The sequence below is a fragment of the Entelurus aequoreus genome, linkage group LG27 (assembly GCF_033978785.1).
Source record: "Entelurus aequoreus isolate RoL-2023_Sb linkage group LG27, RoL_Eaeq_v1.1, whole genome shotgun sequence".
NCBI classification, from domain to species: Eukaryota; Metazoa; Chordata; class Actinopteri; order Syngnathiformes; family Syngnathidae; genus Entelurus; species Entelurus aequoreus.
The window spans coordinates 21,881,681-21,903,187 of NC_084757.1; the positions used below are offsets into that span (position 1 = coordinate 21,881,681).

Genomic DNA, 21,507 nt, shown 5'->3' on the forward strand with positions numbered 1-21,507 from the left:
ACCCTACGAGCACATTGTGTTTGAAGCTCGTAACTCAGAAGACTCGTATCTTAAAGCAGCCCCACCCTTTGCAATGAATTGAAATCAATTTATTCTGTTCTAGGCCCTCCCAAAAAAGCAACATTTTAACATGTAACATTCATTTTAAAAATAAAAAAAATCCCTTTCAGAAAAGAAACCGTGTTTGAAAAACAATGCAATTATGACGATGCCGCATGTTGGCTGTTGGCGTGATCCCAGGATGCAGAAAAGGCAAGCGTCACGCAGGCATAAGGTCCTTTGATTATGAACGTGGCAGAAGAAATGTAGCAGGTGTAGCAGGAAATTTGAAGGCACCAAAACACTTTGGCATATGCGACTAAATATTGAACCAGCACTGAAGGGGGAACAAGGTGGGACGAAATAGAACTAATTAACAATGGGCAACAGGTGTCCTGGCAGGACAAGGGAGAAGAAAAAAAAAGTAATGGCGCTGCAAAACACCGAGACCCACAATGAAAAAACTGACAACACACACACTCATACACACATTATTGTATTTCTTACCTACTTGAGACATCCGAAATATGCCTACCTCTTTAAGACCACCCTTTCTAGATATATAAAGATTTGTATTTACAACATTAATAATACGTACATACTATGCAAATATGAAAAAGGTAAGCTTTTAGTTATTTATTTTTGTACTTTTATTTTTTGTTTGTAATTGGTTTTTAATCTTCATTATTTACTTCCAGTCATTACAGTATGTCTCTAAATACACATATTTATTTTATTGGGGGAGTATTGTTATTACATATATGTTTACCAGAGGAGGAGCACTTTTAAAACCGACACATAGTCAATTTGAAAAATCCCACATTTTTGGGACCACCCTAATTTTGAAAGATTTCACCACCAGGGGTACAAATGAGATCTCTATTTTTTGTTTTTTTGTAATGTGCTTAAGGCCAATGAAAAACGAGTCACGGACCACAGATGGCCCCCGTGCCGCACTTTGGGCAACCCAACTATAGAAGCTAACTGTTAATGGCCACTATAGACTTAGGACCGTAGTGTATTTGTTCATCCTATGGTCACATATGGGACGTGGTTTGTCTTACGTCAGCACCGGAAGTCGTAAAATCAGCTGTTCACCTGGCGGGTTTTTTCGGGAATGAATAGTGAAGTCCTTCTTCAGCTGCCGTCTTGTTTTATCATATATTGCTGCCTTTGCACCTGTCAACGTTTACTTTTATATGTACGTTAAATCAACAAAAAAATCCTGACTTTGGAGCAATGTTCACAGATTCTAGTATTTGGCTCTCTATTAGATGCAATGGTTTTCCATATTGGGACCATGACTTCGGTCCTAACTTGTTCACCGGACCTCATATGGAAGGTACTTTTCCTTGTTGATGTCTCAAGAAGGGTAGAAATACAAGAACACACACACACACACACATGCACACACACTCGCGCACACAGTGACCTGGAGAGATGACAGCCATGACCCGAGAGAGAAAAAAAAGCTGTCAGCATGTTAGTTAAACAAGAAGGAGGAGGTATGAAGTTGTGTTATGTTCAGGGTCGTCTAATTTTTGTGTCAACACCATTGTTCAATAACTTTTCATGATTGTAGCCTTGACCTTTCGTTTGTACTTACTGCTTTTACTCGATAAAACGTATGAGTGAATGAGTCCCATTGACTTTGCCAAAAGTCATAATTGTCTTTTTAAAATATTTGTTTTATTATTACACTGGTAGCTCCGTTTTTATCATTAATGCATTGCAAAGGGCCTGGGAAAAAAACTAAAATCGTGCAAATAGTGAAACAATTTATCCCTTGCGAAAGCATGTAAACCCACTAATCCGTTCCAGAAACCCAATAATGTTACTTTAAACTGGTCTTAATATAAAACAATTATGGTTTTACATGCATAATACAATGTGAAATACATATTACACATTAATCTACAATTTGACTCCCTCGAATGGCCTTGATGCTATCAGGAACAGGCTGTTCTGAAGAACTCCCCCTAGGACTCCTCAACGATGGACGCTTTTGACCTTCCTTTTTTTCAATAACACCTGGTGTCGAACTTTGAGATCGGCCCCAGTCCACAAAAACATTTCAACATCTCACCCAAGTTAATTGGGCATACATGCACGCACCCACCACTCCCCTAATCAACGCCTTCACCACTGCTTAATTCCTCCGGGGTTGTGGATGGCTGAGTAGCGCTTTATAGCGGCAGCCGGCCTCCAGGGCCCCAAATCCCCCCCCTCTGTTGCGAGTTGTTGTGATTACATGTATCAGGTTTATGCGTGCAATGCTATGTGAGGTTTTTTCCTCAGACTCAGTCTTTGCGGTATGATAACCAAGACAGTCTACGAAAAATGCGACATATTTTTAGCAGTCATTTTTGTCAAAAACCACGGTACCACCGTGTTATGATGCACATTTTTCGACGATGGTGATTAGGGATGTAACGATATGAAAATTTGATATTACTGTTATCCTGACCAAAATTAACACGGTTATCATTATTATCACAGTATTGTTGAATGTGCTCGAAAAGTACTTATAAACACACTAAAATATTTGGAACAAATTATGTTTTATAATAGACACATTGTTAAAAAAAACAATATTTTGCATGTTTTGTATTTCTTATGCTTCACTGATTGTGTTTTAGCCTTAGTAATGTATCTGTTTTAAAGGCTGAACTTGTAATATTTAAAATATTGGTTTGTGCTTTAACATTTCAAATCAAATGTATTATTATTTATTATTTCTGGTGGGCGTTGTGGCATCTTACTCTGTTCAGCGGTCATTGAATGCATCGTAAAAACAGCTCGGATTCGGTTTACTGCGAGTACAATGGGAGACTGTGCCTTCTGCTCATCTGGAACATTCTCCTGGACCACATTAAAACTCCACCGACAGTTGATTCGAAAGAACTCAAAACCTTCCATTTCAACAGAGCCTTCCCCCTTAACACTTTTTAATTGTTTTTAATATTTTATGACTCACCTTCCTGTTGATATACTTTTAAACTGTTTTTTTAAAAGTATGCACCCATTGTTGCACTTGAGGTTTGTTGGAAATGTAAAGTGCATTATAAATAAATTGTAATGTTCAGTGTGCACAATTTAATAATCTAGTTGCTCAGATAGCAATGTGTTTATATACGTTTAGATTCGGGTTAGGGTTTCGTGATATAGACAATAATTGATATAAATTTGGCTGACGATAGAGCTTTTAAAACTACCGTTATATCTTGATAGTACATGTTGATAACAGATTATAGCTGTGTTCACAAATGAAAAAAAGATACAAAAAAAACTAAACAAATATGACAGCGACAAGCCAGCGACCGCATCCTCAAAGCAATGTAGCATTCTCGCTGCCGGCTAATGTCCCTCCACAGTGCAACTGCAAAGCTACTTCTAAGTCAGTAATCCTTGCCGCCATGGCGGAAAATAAACTACATTTCTTACCAATATTACAAACATAGTATCAGGCCACAGTCACAATATTATTATTTTTTATTGTCAACATTTTTTTTTCCGTTTTGGATACAGGAGGGCTTTAAGGCCAAAAACCAAATGTCAAGAGTTAATATGAATGATAATAATTACAAAAATGTATTGATATTGTTACACCACCATCCTGTGTTTTTATCTAATTATAATTGTGATCAAAAATCAAATCATTCAATCATCTTGAAAATTTGAAGTATCAGCATTGGTATGGCCAATACTGCCCTTGAATCTACTTGGTATTGGCTCGATACCAGAATTGTTAGTATCTCCTACAACTAATGTAAAATATCCAAACAACAGAAAAATATGAGTTTATTACTTTTCACAGAAGTATAGATAGAAACATATAGAAAGTAACTAGATATTAATAGCAAAATAACAAATAGATTAATAATAGTTTTGATAAAATAATACAACAGGAATTAATGTATTAAGTTACTGCATGTGTCAGCAGCCAAATTAGGAGTCTTTGTATGTTTCTACGTTTACATACCAAATCATATATTGCGATATATATCGTTATCACAGGAGGCTACAATATATATCCCGATATACATTTTAGGCCATATTGCCTATCCCTAATATGGCTGTCGTTTTTTAATGGGGAAAGACGTCAAGGTTTCTTGTTTTCATGTTAGCATATAAGATAGCCAGCTGACGCCAGTCAGTCTGTGAGATTATCAAAGTGCAGTTGTCAATCACAGTTTATCGATAATTTTAATTTAAAACGATAACACTAAACTTCGGGAGTTTTACCGTGGCTGTCATTAATACCGTTGATCATTACATCCCTCATGGTGATCAATGAGGCAGTCATGCATACCTACACACTCAAAAGTTCGTACATTCGGTATACAAACATACATATACACATAGTGTACATATACAAGTACATACACTCATGCACATAATCACGTTTCATCAAACATACCTGTATATTAACGTTGTTGCCCTCGGGTAAACTGGGTAACACGCGGCACACTGACAAAGCTTAACCTATTTTTACTATAACAATCTACAAGGTAAATACAGTTCGCTTCTCCTTCTTCCCATCCATGTATCTGCTTTCTTTTGTATTTCAAGTTATCATTACGTATATCTATTGTTGCATTTAAACAACTGTATTGTTGATAATAGAGGTAATTGTTGCTATTATTCATTATCAATAGTGCTATTTTATTGGTATTTGTATTGCTCCGTTTGTAGTGTAATAATGCTCATTGTCATTTCTGTATTATTATTTATTTCAAGAACTGCTTCTTTGCTATCACTTTTACTATCATATTTGTGCATATCCTATTCGCTGATGCTGTTCTGTTGTTGTTGTTGTTGTTATATAATATAAATCCATTTAATAAAGTCAAATACAAATAAGGCAACAAGAGAAGTATCCCTTTTGTAAAGTAAATCTGTACAGCAAATATGGGCATCTACACCAACAATATGATTTGCCCGAGTAGCTGGACAGGACAAAAAAATAAATCAAAAAATGTGGCAGTCATGCAGACAACTGTCAAGCAGCTAAGAAATGTTCTCTGTTTATACTCCAGTATGAGCCCTGTGATTGACAGGGCTTCCACTCTAGTGCCCTGTGACCCAGAACAGCAAAGTGGTAGAAAATGTGTGTGTATATACCAGGGGTCACCAACCTTTTTGAAACCAAGGGCTACTTCTTGGCTACCAGTTAGATACACACTTAAATAAATTGCCAAAAGTAGCCAATTTGCTCAATTTACCTTTAACTCTGTTATTATGAATAATTAATGATATTTATCTTTGTGGAAACACTGATCATCTTAATGATTTCTCACAATAAATATATATAGAAACAGATAAAAATCAATATGCAACACTTTATTTTTATATTTTCTCTAAGTGCACATTTTTCAAATTGAACATTTTCAAATGATCACTTCTAAGACAGTCTTGTGAAATCACAATATCCCATTTTAACTAGCTAGCCACTAACATTTTTTAACAAATCATGAATTACTTTGCACCATGTTTGTACAAATAATAACTCATGTAAAATACAAAAGTAAACTCTCAAATTTTTAAATCATGTCACACTTTGAACTGGACACCAAATCTGTTATCTGTTTCTTCTTCTCTGGTGTGTAACTTGACACTGCAACTCTGAGTGAGTCTTGCAGATGTGCATCAGTGAGGCGTGTTCTGTGTTTGTTCTTGATGAAGTTCATGTCAGAAAAGGCTGATTCACAAAGATAAGATTTTTCCTCATTGTTTGCGGAACCTTCTTAATCTTTTGGACATATTTTCACAGCAATCTGGCCTTAAGCTTAATTATGATAAATGTAAAATGTTAAGGATCGGAAATCTAAAGGGAACGTCCTTTCGAATGGAATGCAAAGTGCCTGTTTTGTGGACAGATGGACCAGTTAACATACTTGGTGTTGTTGTCCCAGAAAATCTGGAAGATCTAGGCTCAGTAAATTATGATAATCGACTAAGAAATCTGGACAAAATTATGCAATTATGGAAAGGGAAATCCCTAACCTTGTATGGTAAAATGTCTATTGCCAACTCGTTAATTATTCCTCAATTTATTTATTTGTTTTTGTCATTACCAGCTCCATCACAAAACTTTTTTAAGATTTATGAGCGGAGGGTCTTCGATTTTGTCTGGAACGGCAAACCAGAAAAGATTAAAAGAAAGGTTTTGTACAAAGAGTATGAATATGGGGGCCTGAAACTTCTCAACCTTGAAGCTATGTGTCTGTCTTTAAAAGCATCAATTGTTCCAAATATGTATTTAAACATTGAGTGGTACACAAATGTCCTGTTGGACAAAAAACATGTACTGTATCAAAAGAAATTGTATCCTTTTTTCCAAGTGATCCCCTCCCAGAGAGTCTGCTGGGAAACATGGCGGGGTTCATAAAGGAAACAATCCACTCATAGTGGTGTTTTCAATTTTATGTGCCAGAAAAAAGAGACAATATTTTGCAGCAGTTAATATGGATGAACTCTAATATTGTAATAGATGGAAAGCCTTTCTTTTGGAAAAATATGTTTGAAAGAGGAATCATTTTTGTCAATGATATTATCAATGAGAATGGTAAAATTATGAAGTATGATGAATTTAGAGCTATGTATGGTGATGCTTGCTCAAGCTTTTCATTTTATCAACTAACTGGAGTAATTGGGAAAAGATGGAAACAAATAATTAATTATGGAACTACTAAATTATTAGTTTGTAAACCTCTAATAAGAAATTCTAGTTGGCAAAAAGGAACTAAAATAAATAGAAAAATATATATTTTATATATTTGTTATATTTATATTTGTTTTGGTATTGTCATATTGTGTCTTTGTTTTGGGTGGAAGTTGAAAAAATGTGTTTAAGTATTGGTTTTTTTATGAAGCTTAATGTGGTTTCTGTTATTTTAGGAGAGTTCATTGACAATCATGATTTAGTCAATTTAATTATAGTACTCGGTAAAATGTTTTTTTTTAAGGCCAAAAACAGATATTCACTTAGTATTACTTTCTTTAAAACATTTATTCAGTATTTTCTAACTTTAGAAAGTTACATGGTTGAAAACGATAATGATGCCAAAAAACATTTAAAAAAAGATGAGAAGTCCTCAAAGGCTTATTTTGAAAGTATAATTATGTTTATAGATTATATGATATCTGTTGTTGTGTTCCCTAATTTGAGTGACCTGGACATAATCTGGACTGTACATAAATGCTTATTTTGAAAATGTAATTTTGTTTATAAATTATATGCAATCTGTTGTGTTCCCTAATTTTTTTCTGTGTACATGAATGAAGGTGTGTGTTGCTGAGTCCGACTTGGACATTATCTGGACTGGGCCTGGTTTAAAAAACCCTTTAAACAAATATAATTTCATTGAAAACCTGGTCTGTTGAAGATAAGGCCCTTTTTTAAAAAATAAAATAAAATAAGATAAATAAATAAAAAACATTTTCTTGGATAAAAAAGAAAGTAAAACAATATAAAAATAATTACATAAAAAATAGTAATTAATGAAAATGTTAGTGGACCAGCAGCCTATACAATCATGTGTGCTTCAGGGACTGTGTCCCTTGCAGATGTGTTGTTTATGTTGTGGGAACCAGAATATTGGTAGCAGAAAGAAATAACCCCTTTTGTGTGAGTGGGTGTGGATGAGTGTGCATGGGGGACGTTGTTTGGGTTGATGCACTGATTGAAAGTGTATCTTGTGTTTTTTCTATGTAGATTTAATTTAAAAAAATAAAAAATAAAAAAATAAATTAAAAAAATGTTTTTAAATTTATTTATTTCTTTTTTTTTTAGAACAGGCCCGCGGGCGACTCATCTGGTCCTTACGGGCGACCTGGTGCCCGCGGGCACCGCGTTGGTGACCCCTGGTGTATATATATATATATATATATATATATATATATATATATATATATATATATATATATATATATATATATATATATATATATATATATATATATATATATATATATATATTTGTGTGTATATATATATATATATATATATATATATATATATATATATATATGTATACGGATGGATGATAATATGATTTAAAAATTATGTTTTCTTAGATAAATTTTTTTTAAACACACTTCCAAAAATGGGTCTTAAAAAGGAGGTGTCATCTTTTATAGTCAGGTCAATGCAGTATTTAAATTAATATTGGTGCAACAGAACAGTGCCAGGCAAGAAAAAATAATAGATAGAAATCCTGATTGGTTTTTCAGTTGTTGCTTTGTAATATTCAATGGTTGTCTGTATTTTTAAATTTGCAAGATGGATCTACTGAGTAGATCTGAAATAACGGGTGTAGCTTCTTCACCCATTATTTGTGGATAAAGATCAAGCATGAAAAAAGTCGAAATCTGTCAATAATAACAAAGGAGATGTGAGTCTCGGTGAGTAATTCCAAAGTAAGCAGTAAACCTAATACAGGTCAAATATATCAATACAATAATATTGTATTGTTGATAAATGGCTTTCGCTTTGCATAGTTTTAACTTGCACTTACAGATGTAGCGACAAACTGTAGTTACTGACAGTGGTTTTCTGAAGTGTTCCTGAGCCCATGTGGTGATATCCATTACACACTGATGTCGCTTTTTGATGCAGTACCGCCTGAGGAATCGAAGGTCTGTAATATCAGTGCTTACGTGCAGTGATTTCTCCAGATTATCTGAACCTTTTGATGATATTACAGACCGTAGATGGTGAAATTCCTAAATTCCTTGCAATAGCTCGCTGAGAAATGTTGTTCTTAAACTGTTGGACACATTGCTCACGTATTTGTTCACAAAGTGGTGACCCTCGCCCCAATCCTTGTTTTTGAATGACTGAGCATTTCATGGAAGCTGCGTTTATACCCAATCATGGCACCCACCTGTTCCCAATTAGCCTGTTCACCTGTGGGATGTTCCAAATGAGTGATTGATGAGAATTCCTCAACTTTCTCCGTCTTTTTTTAAACATGTTGCAGGCATCAAAATTCCAAATGAGCTAATATTTGCAAAAAATAACAAAGTTTCTCAGTTCGAACAATAAATATATTGTCTTTGCAGTCTATTCAATTGAATATAAGTTGAAAAGGATTTGCAAATCTGTTTTTATTTACGATTTACACAACGGGCCAACTTCACTGGTTTTGGGTTTTGTACATACATATATAAGGGCTGTCAAAATCAATGAATTAACTCATGTGATTATTCACAAAAAATGATCGCGTCAATCATGTACACACTTAGATTAAATACGCATTTTATTTTGACCGTACTAGTTATTTTACCTTAACTGCCATACGGTCAGTGATCAGATCAATGGGCCCCATTCAGCAACCGTTCTTAAGAAGGCCCACTTACGAAGTTTTTAAGGAGATTTTTGTATTCACCAATGTTTTCTTAGCTGGTATTTGTTCGTAGGTAAGAACAAAATCTACGAGTGCTCCAGAGCACTCTTAAGGTGGCCTATTTGTTCTTAAGTGTGACAAGTTCCATTACTTCTGTTGTCTAATGTTAAAATAATATCATAAATAGATAGATAGAGATAAGACAGACAGACATATAGCAAAATGAGCAATATATAGACATTTCAAAATACCGTGTGTGCACGCACGCATGCACACACACACACGTACACACACACACATGCACACACACTCATCAATTGGGATTGTGTTGTTGCGTTGATTTAGTGATTGGTGACTCTTTAAGAAGACTCAACTCAAACAATGGCAATGCTTTTGCTGCTACTGCAAGATGCCGCAGATCGCGGCCTCGGGAGGGAGCGCATATTTCACGACCATGTAGACCTATTTGCCCGAAGTGACGAATATCTTTTTGAACGCTTTCGGCTACCTCAGCAGTCCCCCCTTTTTTACACTTACGTTTTGACATTATGTATTTCCCCCGCGGGATAATACGAATTTCTCTTCTGTAATCTGTTTGTGTTTTCTCTGTGTGTTTGATGTTCAGCTTTTCCGCCGGAATTGTGCCCTTATATGGGGAATTAAGGGTGTTTACTGGAGATGTCCGATAATATCGGTATCGTTTTTTTTTTTTTATCGGTATCGTTTTTTTTGTTTGTTTGTTTTTGTTTTGTTTTTTTATTAAATCAACATAAAAAACACAAGATACACTTACAATTAGTGCACCAACCCAAAAAATCTCCCTCCCACTCATTCACACTCATTCACACAAAAGGGTTGTTTCTTTCTGTTATTAATATTCTGGTTCCTACATTATATATCAATATATATCAATACAGTCTGCAAGGGATACAGTCCGTAAGCACACATGATTGTGCGTGCTGCTGGTCCACTAATAGTACTAACCTTTAACAGTTAATTTTACTCATTTTCATTAATTACTAGTTTCTATGTAACTGTTTTTATATTGTTTTACTTTATTTTTTATTCAAGAAAATGTTTTTAATTCATTTATCTTATTTTATTTTATTTTTTAAAAAAGGACCTTATCTTCACCATACCTGGTTGTCCAACTTAGGCATAATAATGTGTTAATTGCACGACTGTATATATCAGTATCGGTTGATATCGGTATCGGTAATTAAAGAGTTGGACAATATCGGAATATCGGCAAAAAGTCATTATCGGACATCCCTAGTGTTTACCTATGCAAATTACGGAATTAAGGGTGATTACATTTGCATATTGGGGGAATAAGGGCGTGTTTATATGCAAATTATGATAGACACGCACGCGCTAACCATTTGGCATTCAGCAACTTAAGAACAGCAGATGGGAACAATTGGGCCGTTTAAGAACACGTCATGAATTTGAATGGACTGAGGAAAAGTAAGGAAGGTATTGCTTCATGGGGCCCGCTACAAAAATAAATAAGCAGTAAACCTAATACAGGTCAAATGTATCAATACAATAATATAATCACCATTACTTCTAATGGCAGTAACTACCGTATTTTTCGGAGTATAAGTCGCTCCGGAGTATAAGTCGCACCGGCCGAAAATGCATAATAAAGAAGGAAAAAAACATATATAAGTCGCACTGGAGTATAAGTCGCATTTTTGGGGGAAATTTTTTTGATAAAACCCAACACCAAGAATAGACATTTGAAAGGCAATTTAAAATAAATAAAGAATAGTGAACAACAGGCTGAATAAGTGTACTTATATGACGTATAAATAACCAACTGAGAACGTGCCTGGTATGTTAACGTAACATATTATGGTAAGAGTCATTCAAATAACAATAACATATAGAACATGCTATACGTTTACCAAACAATCTGTCACTCCTAATCGCTAAATCCCATGAAATCTTATACGTCTAGTCTCTTACGTGAATGAGCTAAATAATATTATTTGATATTTTACGGTAATGTGTTAATAATTTCACTCATAAGTCGCTCCTGAGTATAAGTCGCACCCCCGGCCAAACTTTGAAAAAAAACTGCGACTTATAGTCTGAAAAATATGGTACTGTAATTTTGGAAGTAACTTAACAGCGGGGTTAACCCTGTATGTTAACCCTGCCCACCGCCTGTGTCCCTCAAAGGACATGCCAGGAGACTTTGATGTGATAGTGGGAATCAGAGCGTGAGTGCACTCTCTGTAGCCCTCCACCCCGCTTGCTGAGGGAGACGAGCGTCATTGGCGCGGCTGAGCTCTGTGGCGCGCTCACTGGCACAGCTCTAAGCGCACAACAGAGCAGCAGAGAGGAAGGAAGAGAGGAGCATCATCCTCATCGCAGCGGGAGAGGGCATTTATAGCACCCTGAGAGACTCGCTGACAGAAAAGATACCAGCATTTTCCACTGGTTTCCTTCCCTCTTGGCTGTTAACGCAAGCTGTCCAACTTTCCAGCAGCGGAGGATATGTGATATCAAGAGGATCCGACATGAATGAGACCGGAGTTCAAACTCTGGCTACGGAGCCATGTGACCAACAGATCCAACTGGATCCGGACAACGGCGGTGGGAACTGCAGCTCGGGTTCCTCCGGCAACCTGTCGCTGTACTGTTGGCTGCAGCTGCTCACCAGAGAATCCAGCACGGAGTTCCAAGGAGACGGCTCCAGCTTGGCGGTGCGGGTGATGATAGCGTGCGTCTACTCCGTGGTGTGCGCGCTGGGGCTGGTGGGGAACGTGCTGGCGCTCTATCTGCTGCACTCGCGCTACAGGCAGAAGCAGTCGTCCATCAACTGCTTCGTGATGGGGCTGGCCATCACGGATTTGCAGTTTGTCCTGACTTTGCCCTTCTGGGCGGTGGACACGGCCCTGGACTTCCGATGGCCGTTCGGACGCATCATGTGCAAAATAATCAGCTCCGTCACGACCATGAACATGTACGCCAGCGTTTTCTTCCTCACGGCGATGAGCGTGGCGCGGTATTACTCCATCTCCACGGCGCTGAAGATGCACAGCCGTAGGGCGGCGGCGGCCCGAGCCAAGTGGACCAGCCTGGGCATCTGGGCCGTGTCCCTGCTGGTCACTCTGCCACACGCCATCTACTCCACCACCGCCCAGGTGTCGGACGAGGAGCTGTGTCTGGTGCGCTTCCCGGAGACGGCCAACTGGGATCCGCAGCTTCTTTTAGGCTTGTACCATCTGCAAAAGGTCCTGCTGGGCTTCCTCATCCCGCTGATCATCATCACCGTCTGCTACCTGCTACTCCTGCGCCTCATTCTCAGCCGACGCATTTCAGGCGCCGCCAATCCCGAGGCGGAGCAAGGCCGCCAGAGCCGGCGCTCCAAAGTGACCAAATCCATCGTGATCGTGGTCTTGTCCTTCTTCCTGTGCTGGCTTCCCAATCAGGCGCTGACGGTGTGGGGGGTTCTCATCAAGTTTGACCTGGTGCCCTTCAGCAAGGCGTTCTACAACGCACAAGCCTACGCCTTCCCCCTGACGGTGTGCCTGGCGCACACCAACAGTTGCCTCAACCCCGTGCTCTACTGCCTGATCCGCCGTGAGTTCCGCGCGGGTCTCAAGGAAATTGTCCTCCACACCACGCCGTCCTTCAGGTGTCTGACTCAGCTGCTACGCCGCAAAGGCAAAGTGGCGGAAGCGCCACCTGTCCTGGTGCTGGTCCAGATGGACGTCTGATGCTTTAAAGGGAGATCATTGTGGATTTGCAAAAGGATGACTCCCCCCGTCAAGGCAGCGAATCTTTATTTATATTCCGCTTTTGTGCAAATATTCACATGCTAGACGCAGTGGGATGTGCCCCACTTCCCCCCCCAGCACCGTCCCCGCCCCGACTTCCTCCAAGTGCTCGTTCTATAATCTCTCATCTTTTCCGTCTATCAGTCCCTCCGACAGACTCATGCAGAACCATGAATATGTATAAACGTCAATCATAAATGACATTTAGAAGAGTTGCCACTCGTCTGGGATGAGCTTAAGGGGTTAAGTGATGTAATCCTCATTTTACATGTGCTACAGAGAGAAAGTAACAAGATTTTCCAGCCAAAGCTCTCCTGGCGGATGATATATGAATGGGGAGTCAATCATGACTAATATATTGTGGTGGAGGGAAGAAAATGTAAGCACATTCCTCATTGGTTGCCTGTGTTTTTTCTTCGGTGTTTAATGTTGTGAAATCAATATGATCATGAATTGTGAAAAGAGAATGCTGGCATTTGAAACCCATACAAATGACAAAGTAAAATGACCTCATTGACTCATTAGTGCTCTCGAGTGAGAAAGTCTTCATTAAATTCATGAAAAGCTGTTGAACATTGCTAATAAATATCCTGTTGACCTGAATATAAAACGCCCCCTGCATTTCAGCTCCTTTTTTAGGAAAACCAAAAGGGAAATGAATCATGAAATTATGTTTTAACATAGGAGAAATAACAATTGGTATTACAGTAAAAAAAATTGTATTTTAATTCTGAGTTGTGCTACAATTGTTTGGTTCCGCTTCATTGATTGGCATTATCCTAACATCCATCAGTTTTCTACTGCTTGTGTATGCGTGTGCATGCATATATATAATATATATACACACACACACACACACACACACACACACATATGCACGCATACACAAGCAGTAGAAAATGTGTAATATATATATATATACACTACCGTTCAAAAGTTTGGAGTCACCCAAACAATTTTGTGGAATAGCCTTCATTTCTAAGAACAAGAATAGACTGTCGAGTTTCAGATGAAAGTTCTCTTTTTCTGGCCATTTTGAGCGTTTAATTGACCCCACAAATGTGATGCTCCAGAAACTCAATCTGCTCAAAGGAAGGTCAGTTTTGTAGCTTCTGTAACGAGCTAAACTGTTTTCAGATGTGTGAACATGATTGCACAAGGGTTTTCTAATCATCAATTAGCCTTCTGAGCCAATGAGCAAACACATTGTACCATTAGAACACTGGAGTGATAGTTGCTGGAAATGGGCCTCTATACACCTATGTAGATATTGCACCAAAAACCAGACATTTGCAGCTAGAATAGTCATTTACCACATTAGCAATGTATAGAGTGTATTTCTTTAAAGTTAAGACTAGTTTAAAGTTATCTTCATTGAAAAATACAGTGCTTTTCCTTCAAAAATAAGGACATTTCAATGTGACCCCAAACTTTTGAACGGTAGTATATATATATTAGGGCTGTGAATCTTTGGGTGTCCCACGATTCGATTCAAAATCGATTTTTTTTCAATTCAACACGATTCTCGATTCAAAAACGATTATTTTTTTTATTTTTTTATTTTTTTATGAAAACAATAAACAGAGCAATTGAGAGCAATTGAGGACACACAAACATGACACGGAACAATCTAAAAGTACTGAGACAAAAGTGAATATTATCAACAACAGTATCAATATTAGTAACAATTTCAACATAGCAGTGATTAAAAATCCCTCATTGATATTATCATTACAAACATAAATAAAAAAATAAAATAAAAAAAATGAACAAAAGTGTCACAGTGGCTTACACTTGCATCGCATCTCATAAGCTTGACAACACACTGTGTCCAATATTTTCACAAAGATAAAATAAGTCATATTTTTGGTTCATTTAATAGTTAAAGCAAATTTAAATAATGGATCCCATATTCCAATATATGACTCATTATTATCTAAACTAAATGCAGTTTTTTCTACTGATATCATCTCCATAGCTTGTGTGTACCAGTCAGTATGTATTATGTGTGTATACCAGTCAGTATGAGTTGGACTATCAACATCTATCCATTTTTTTAATATTACCCTTTTTGTTATTATGCATATTGAAAGAAATGCATTTTTACTCTTTGATGACACGTTACTAAATTGATGCAGATCCCCAAGAATACAAGTTTGCAGTGTCATTGGGATATTTATATTAAGGACTGTGATTGATTCTTTTGTTGTTTTCAACCATAACTCTTTAATTCTCTGACATTCCCACAATAAATGAACAAGAGTTGCCTCGGCTGCCCGACACTTCATACATAACTTGCTATCTACTACACCAATTTTAAACAGCTGAGAAGATGTAAAATACAATCTATTCAATTGAGAGGCACCAACACTAAACCCTGTTCCACTGTGCTATCGCTGGCAAATTTCATTCCAACCTGATAGAACTTTAGATAAAACTGTTCCCAAGTTTTGTGCAAATATATATATATGTATGTATGTATGTATGTATGTATGTATGTATGTATGTATATATATATATATATATATATATATATATATATATATATATATATATATATATATATATATATATATATATATATATATATATATACATATATATATATAGATATATATATATATATGTATGTATATATATATATATATATATATATATATATATATATATATATATATATATATATATATATATATATATATATATATATATATATATATAAATATATATATATATATATATTAATTTCTTTATCACATTAATCACATTTTAAAATTTTAATTAATCATGACTGTTTGCAAGTGATTACTCACTTGCATAATTGAGATTATCTTAAAAAGATACCCTAATATTTGGAAACAATCGTATTATCAAAATGTTCCACAGGGACATTTTCTACATGTTTTACTTGAATCCACTTTTTTTTTTTCTCATATTTGGTCAATAGGGTAAAACAAAACCCAGCAGAAATAATACAAATATCGTAGCATCCAATTTGCCCCAGACCACAGGTGTCTCTGTGACTGACTGGAAGAAAAGCTCCGATATATACGGTCATATATATATATATATATATATATATATATATATATATATATATATATATATATATATATATATATATATATATATATATATATATATATATATATATAAAGGTTGTTCGTTATACCGGTACTAATAAAGTACCGTGATACTAGTTGATTGAAATCAGTACTATACTGCTTTTGAAAAGTACCGGTACAGTTCTTTCATCTGAATTCCGCTGTGCGGCGGTGACTGATGTTGAGTGTGTCAAAATGCACATACAAAGTGCATACAAGCATACAAGAGAGAAGGAATGGCAAAAAACAACAATTATACTGGTTTATAAAGAGGGTGCGTGAAGCGCAATATGGAAGTGTTTGGGCTTCAAAACTAACTAAAAAGGTGACGCTTTAAGGAAGCAATGCGTTTCATGTGTTGCTTTAAAACACGCCTCGCCAAATGTGACGATTAGTATTATCACATTTCCTTCAAACTTAGGTAAACATTTAAATAAAAAGCATTCAGATCTGCACAAGGAGTTTAAAGAGTAACAGGTAATGATGTTGTTGTTACACCTGTCCTGCTGTTCGGCTCCGGTGCAGACCGTAGTAGAGGAGCACAGGGCAGACGTTCCCTTCAGAGTTGAAGTTCTCGTTCGGTTAACACACTTCACTTTACCCGTCAATGGGTCCGCTAAGCTCTGCTTTCAGGTCAGAATGACGAGGTCGCTGATTTGTGACAATCTGGTTGCTTTATTATTAGTTTTGCAGGACACAACTGGACCCGTTCATCCTTCTAGTGTGCAGTGCACGCGCTACCTCTCTCTCTCTTCACTCGCCCAATCACTCACTGACGTCACTCAGACAACACGTTGCCATTCTCTTAAACACACACGCCACTGTCATAAGTTAACCAGCTCCTCTGTTGTGCACTTGTATATACATAACATGTAGATACATAACATGTAGATACGTAAACGCGCACACAGCTGCTTGGCGTGATGCCAAATATTAGTAAAGTTAAAACTGCCCAGTCAACTAATGCAAGTGAAATGACTATATTTTGTAACAAATTGCTACAATTTGTGTTTTATCTTTAACATATGTGTGTTTTACCTGCTACATAACTTATCTGTAGTATCCATAGTTTTGTTTGTAGTACTTACTAATAATTGTATTTTTCTTTGAAGCACAGACCAGGAGTGGCAACCATAAATCTTGAAGCATCTAATATAATGTCAGTAAAGCTTTTTATTATATTCTAACCTAATCCTTGGTTATGGTTTATTAACATAATAAATTGTATATTGTTCTTTGAGTGTAACAAGAAAAAAACAATGTGTTTAATGCCTTTTAATTTATATTTTAACCCTCTAAAAATTGTTCTTTGAGTGCAATAGGAAACATATGTTTATTGTATTGTAAGATTTTCTGTTAAAATAAAGCCAATATCGATATTTTTGTTGTTCCCTTTATTTTGAAAATTATCGAAAAGTAGCAAAAAGTATTGATATACATTTTGCGACTGGTACCAGTATCGGGACAACCCTAAAATATATAATTTAAAAAATGTCATCATTTATTTTCAAGTTGTATTACCATGACTGGAAAATTAGTTTGCTTTAATGAAAAGTTGTTTTTTTTTACATTATGCTTTTTTAAACAGCTCAACATAAAAAGAACATTAACATGCTTTTAAAGAGAATTTAAAAAATACCTGCAGTGCGTTGGTGTCTGGCCAGTTGTTGTAGTTGTAGAAATACAGAATTCGTATTCTCGCTGTAGGACCACTTGCAGTAGGAGGAGGAGCAACACTATGTTTAGATACCAGTTTCATGCATTAATACCACAACATGTGGATTGTTATGATTGTGCTTTGATTGTCAAAGATTTTTGGGAATGTTAAATGTCATATTTAAAACTTGAATAAATGCTTCTGATATTCTGTACATTATATGTTGTACAAGATAATAACAATTATCTCTCTGCATGACAATGTCTTAACTTTCTGTATTTATTAATAAAAATGTAAAATTCAGCCTGCTAAACATTCTGTAATTGCAGACTATCAATCAGAACAGGTTTCCAAACAATATACTGTTGTGACAGGAATATTGTTTAGTTAACGGTGTTACATGGCCTTTCCTTTTGACAACACTCTGTAAACATTTGGGAACTGAGGAGACACATTTTTGAAGCTTTTCTGGTGGAATTATTTCCCATTCTTGCTTGATGTACAGCTTAAGTTGTTCAACAGTCCGGGGGTCTCCGTTGTGTTATTTTAGGCTTCATAATGCGCCACACATTTTCAATGGGAGACAGGTCTGGACTACAGGCAGGCCAGTCTAGTACCCGCACTCTTTTACTATGAAGCCACGCTAATGTAACACGTGGCTTGGCATTGTCTTGCTGAAATAAGCAGGGGCGTCCATGAAAAAGACGTTGCTTGGATGGCAACATAGGTTACTCCAAAACCTATATGTACTTTTCAGCATTAATGGTGCCTTCACAGATGTGCAAGTTACCCATGACTAATACACCCCCATACCATCACAGATACTGGCTTTTCAACTTTGCACCTATAACAATACGAATGGTTCTTTTCCTCTTGGGCTGGAGGACACAACGTCCACAGTTTCCAAAAACAATTTGAAATGTGGACTCGTCAGACCACAGAACACTTTTCCACTTTGCATCAGTCCATCGTAGATGAGATCGGGCCCAGCAAAGCTGGCGGCGTTTCTGGGTGTTGTTGATAAATGGCTTTCGCTTTGCATAGTAGAGTTTTAACTTGCACATACAGATGTAGCGACAAAACCAAATGTCAATGGACTTTGAAAAACATGTTCACTGGTTGGGGGATATTGGCTAAAAATAATATTACACAAAGGGCAAGGTGGCTCTTTAACTGGTGGTACGAATACCACCATCTATTTTTTTTTTTTTTTTTTTTTTTTTTTAATATGGGGACGGCGTGGCGAAGTTGGTAGAGTGGCCGTGCCAGCAATCGGAGGGTTGCTGGTTACTGGGGTTCAATCCCCACCTTCTACCATCCTAGTCACGTCCGTTGTGTCCTTGGGCAAGACACTTCACCCTTGCTCCTGATGGCTGCTGGTTAGTGCCTTGCATGGCAGCTCCCGCCATCAGTGTGTGAATGTGTGTGTGAATGGGTGAATGTGGAAATAGTGTCAAAGCGCTTTGAGTACCTTGAAGGTAGAAAAGCGTTATACAAGTATAACCCATTTATCATTTATTTGTCATTTAATAAAATCATCTTAGATACATAAACAAATTAAGTAGTTGTACAGATACACATGTGTTCACCCAGAGACAAAACTTAATTTTAAGCTAAATTAATTTGCTAAATTATAAGCGTTTAACTAAAAACAATTACTTGTGAGCACAAATCACATATTCCGAGCTAAACTATAATTGTCGGTGAGGTAGCAAAAACAGTCATGCCTGCCGACTATTACGTTATTAAGGAGCCCTTGTGAAAAGTGCAAAAAGTCAATGAAAACATTATTAATATAACATGGTCTTGCAGTCTTCCGCTGCTTTTGTATGTCATCTGCACATTTAATGAATATGAAATGACTTCACCTCAAGAAGTGACGATGTAATCATTGGAACTGAATATGAAAGAAGATTTAATAACAGTACAAATGATAAAAGCTACATTATTGTAGGCTTGTGCAACATGTGTGGGATTGTTTTTCGCAAACACAACCAACATAGAAGTGGAGAAAAATATGAATCTACAAATACTGCGGGAAGGGCTAATGAATAAACATCTTTTGGCAGTAAAATCATTGTGGACTCAAGCTGTATTGTTGTGGCTGTCCTTGAAGATGGATTTTGAAGTGATTGAATGCGATGAATCTTTAATCATCTAATTATCGTTCACAGGATGATGGTGTCTTGATCTCACACAAGTCATCAAAGACAATGGGAAAAGATGTAGGAGTATCTTATGTGCTTTCTCAGAGTACAGGGTGTGGATGTTAACCATTTCATATTTGCTGCAAATCCTGCCTTGTAGTAATACTACTTTCTTCTTATGTCTCCCTATATTGTCAATGAGCAACTCTTCATTTATTAACAATGAGCATGTGAATAATGTGACATACCCATGACTGTATTGTAAATGTCTGTAAAGCTAATCTTTTCTACAGTTTTATTCAGTATCATTTCAATAATGTGACAATTAAGTAACTCAACCAAGTGTACAGCCGTGGACAAAAGTTTACATACACTTGGAAAGAACATAATGTCATGGCTGTCTTGAGTTTCCGATAATTTCTACAACTCTTATTTTTTAGTGATGGAGTGATTGGAGCACATACTTGTCGGTCACAAAAAAACATTCATGAAGTTTGGTTCTTTTATGAATTTATTATGGGTCTACTGAAAATGTGAGCAAATCTGCTGGGTCAAAAGTATACATACAGCAATGTTAATATTTGGTTACATGTCCCTTGGCAAGTTTCACTGCAATAAAGCACTTTTGGTAGCCATCCACAAGCTTCTGGTTGAATTTTTGACCACTCCTATTGCCTGTGTCTCGAGGTATAGGTTTGTAAAAAAAAAAATGACAGTCAATTCCCTAAATTAACTAATATCCAGCATTTTTCAGCTCAACTTCTGATATACAGTCCTGGTTAAAAGTTTACATACCCTTGTAAAGAACATAATGTCATGGCTGTCTTGAGTTTCCAATAATTTCTATAACTCTTTTTTTTTTTTGTCAGAGCACTGAGGTACAGGTGAGGCAGGCTTGAATAGCAGCCTGGTTGGCAACTGCAACCAGGTGTGCCGGGCTGCCAATCAGGGACAGGTGAGGGAAACGAGCGCTCAGAGGAGACATGCAGAAAATGATAATCAAATATGAGCCCTGATAGGAAATAAACACAACACAAGGAACCACAAACAGAAGTGAAGTGACAGATCGTCACATATAATACTGTATTATGTAACATAATGTAATATTAAAATACAATATAATATAGTATAATGAAATTTAGTACAAACAACTACAGTAGTTTCAGGAGGTTATGTAATAATAATGTACAGAATTTACCTTGGAGACCAGACTTTTCTGTCAAACACTCCATCAGCTGCTTCTCCATATTTTCATGTCAACTGTTTGGAAACTATTTTAATGTCCTTGACTGATGTTAAAGACTAGCAACGATACGTTCCGAACTCCGACCAGCCTAATTTGCATAAACTACCGAAAGTACAAAATTAAAAAGTAAAGGCAATAGAGCAGTGGTTCTTAACCTTGTTGGAGGTACCGAA

At 36.5% G+C, this 21,507-nt stretch overlaps 1 protein-coding gene across 1 annotated transcript; it reads left to right on the forward strand.

Moving 5' to 3' along the window:
- Positions 1 to 11,747: 11,747 nt before the first annotated feature.
- rxfp3.2b (relaxin family peptide receptor 3.2b) lies at positions 11,748 to 13,773 on the forward strand. The gene has a single exon (XM_062038422.1). It carries the CDS (start codon positions 11,918 to 11,920, stop codon positions 13,118 to 13,120), a length of 1,203 nt encoding a protein of 400 aa, XP_061894406.1. The 5' UTR covers positions 11,748 to 11,917; the 3' UTR covers positions 13,121 to 13,773.
- Positions 13,774 to 21,507: the final 7,734 nt, after the last annotated feature.

What these genes read in the sequence shown, in the direction of transcription:
- rxfp3.2b (XM_062038422.1), top strand. Translation starts at nt 11,918, where the DNA reads ATGAATGAGACCGGAGTTCAAACTCTGGCTACGGAGCCATGTGACCAA.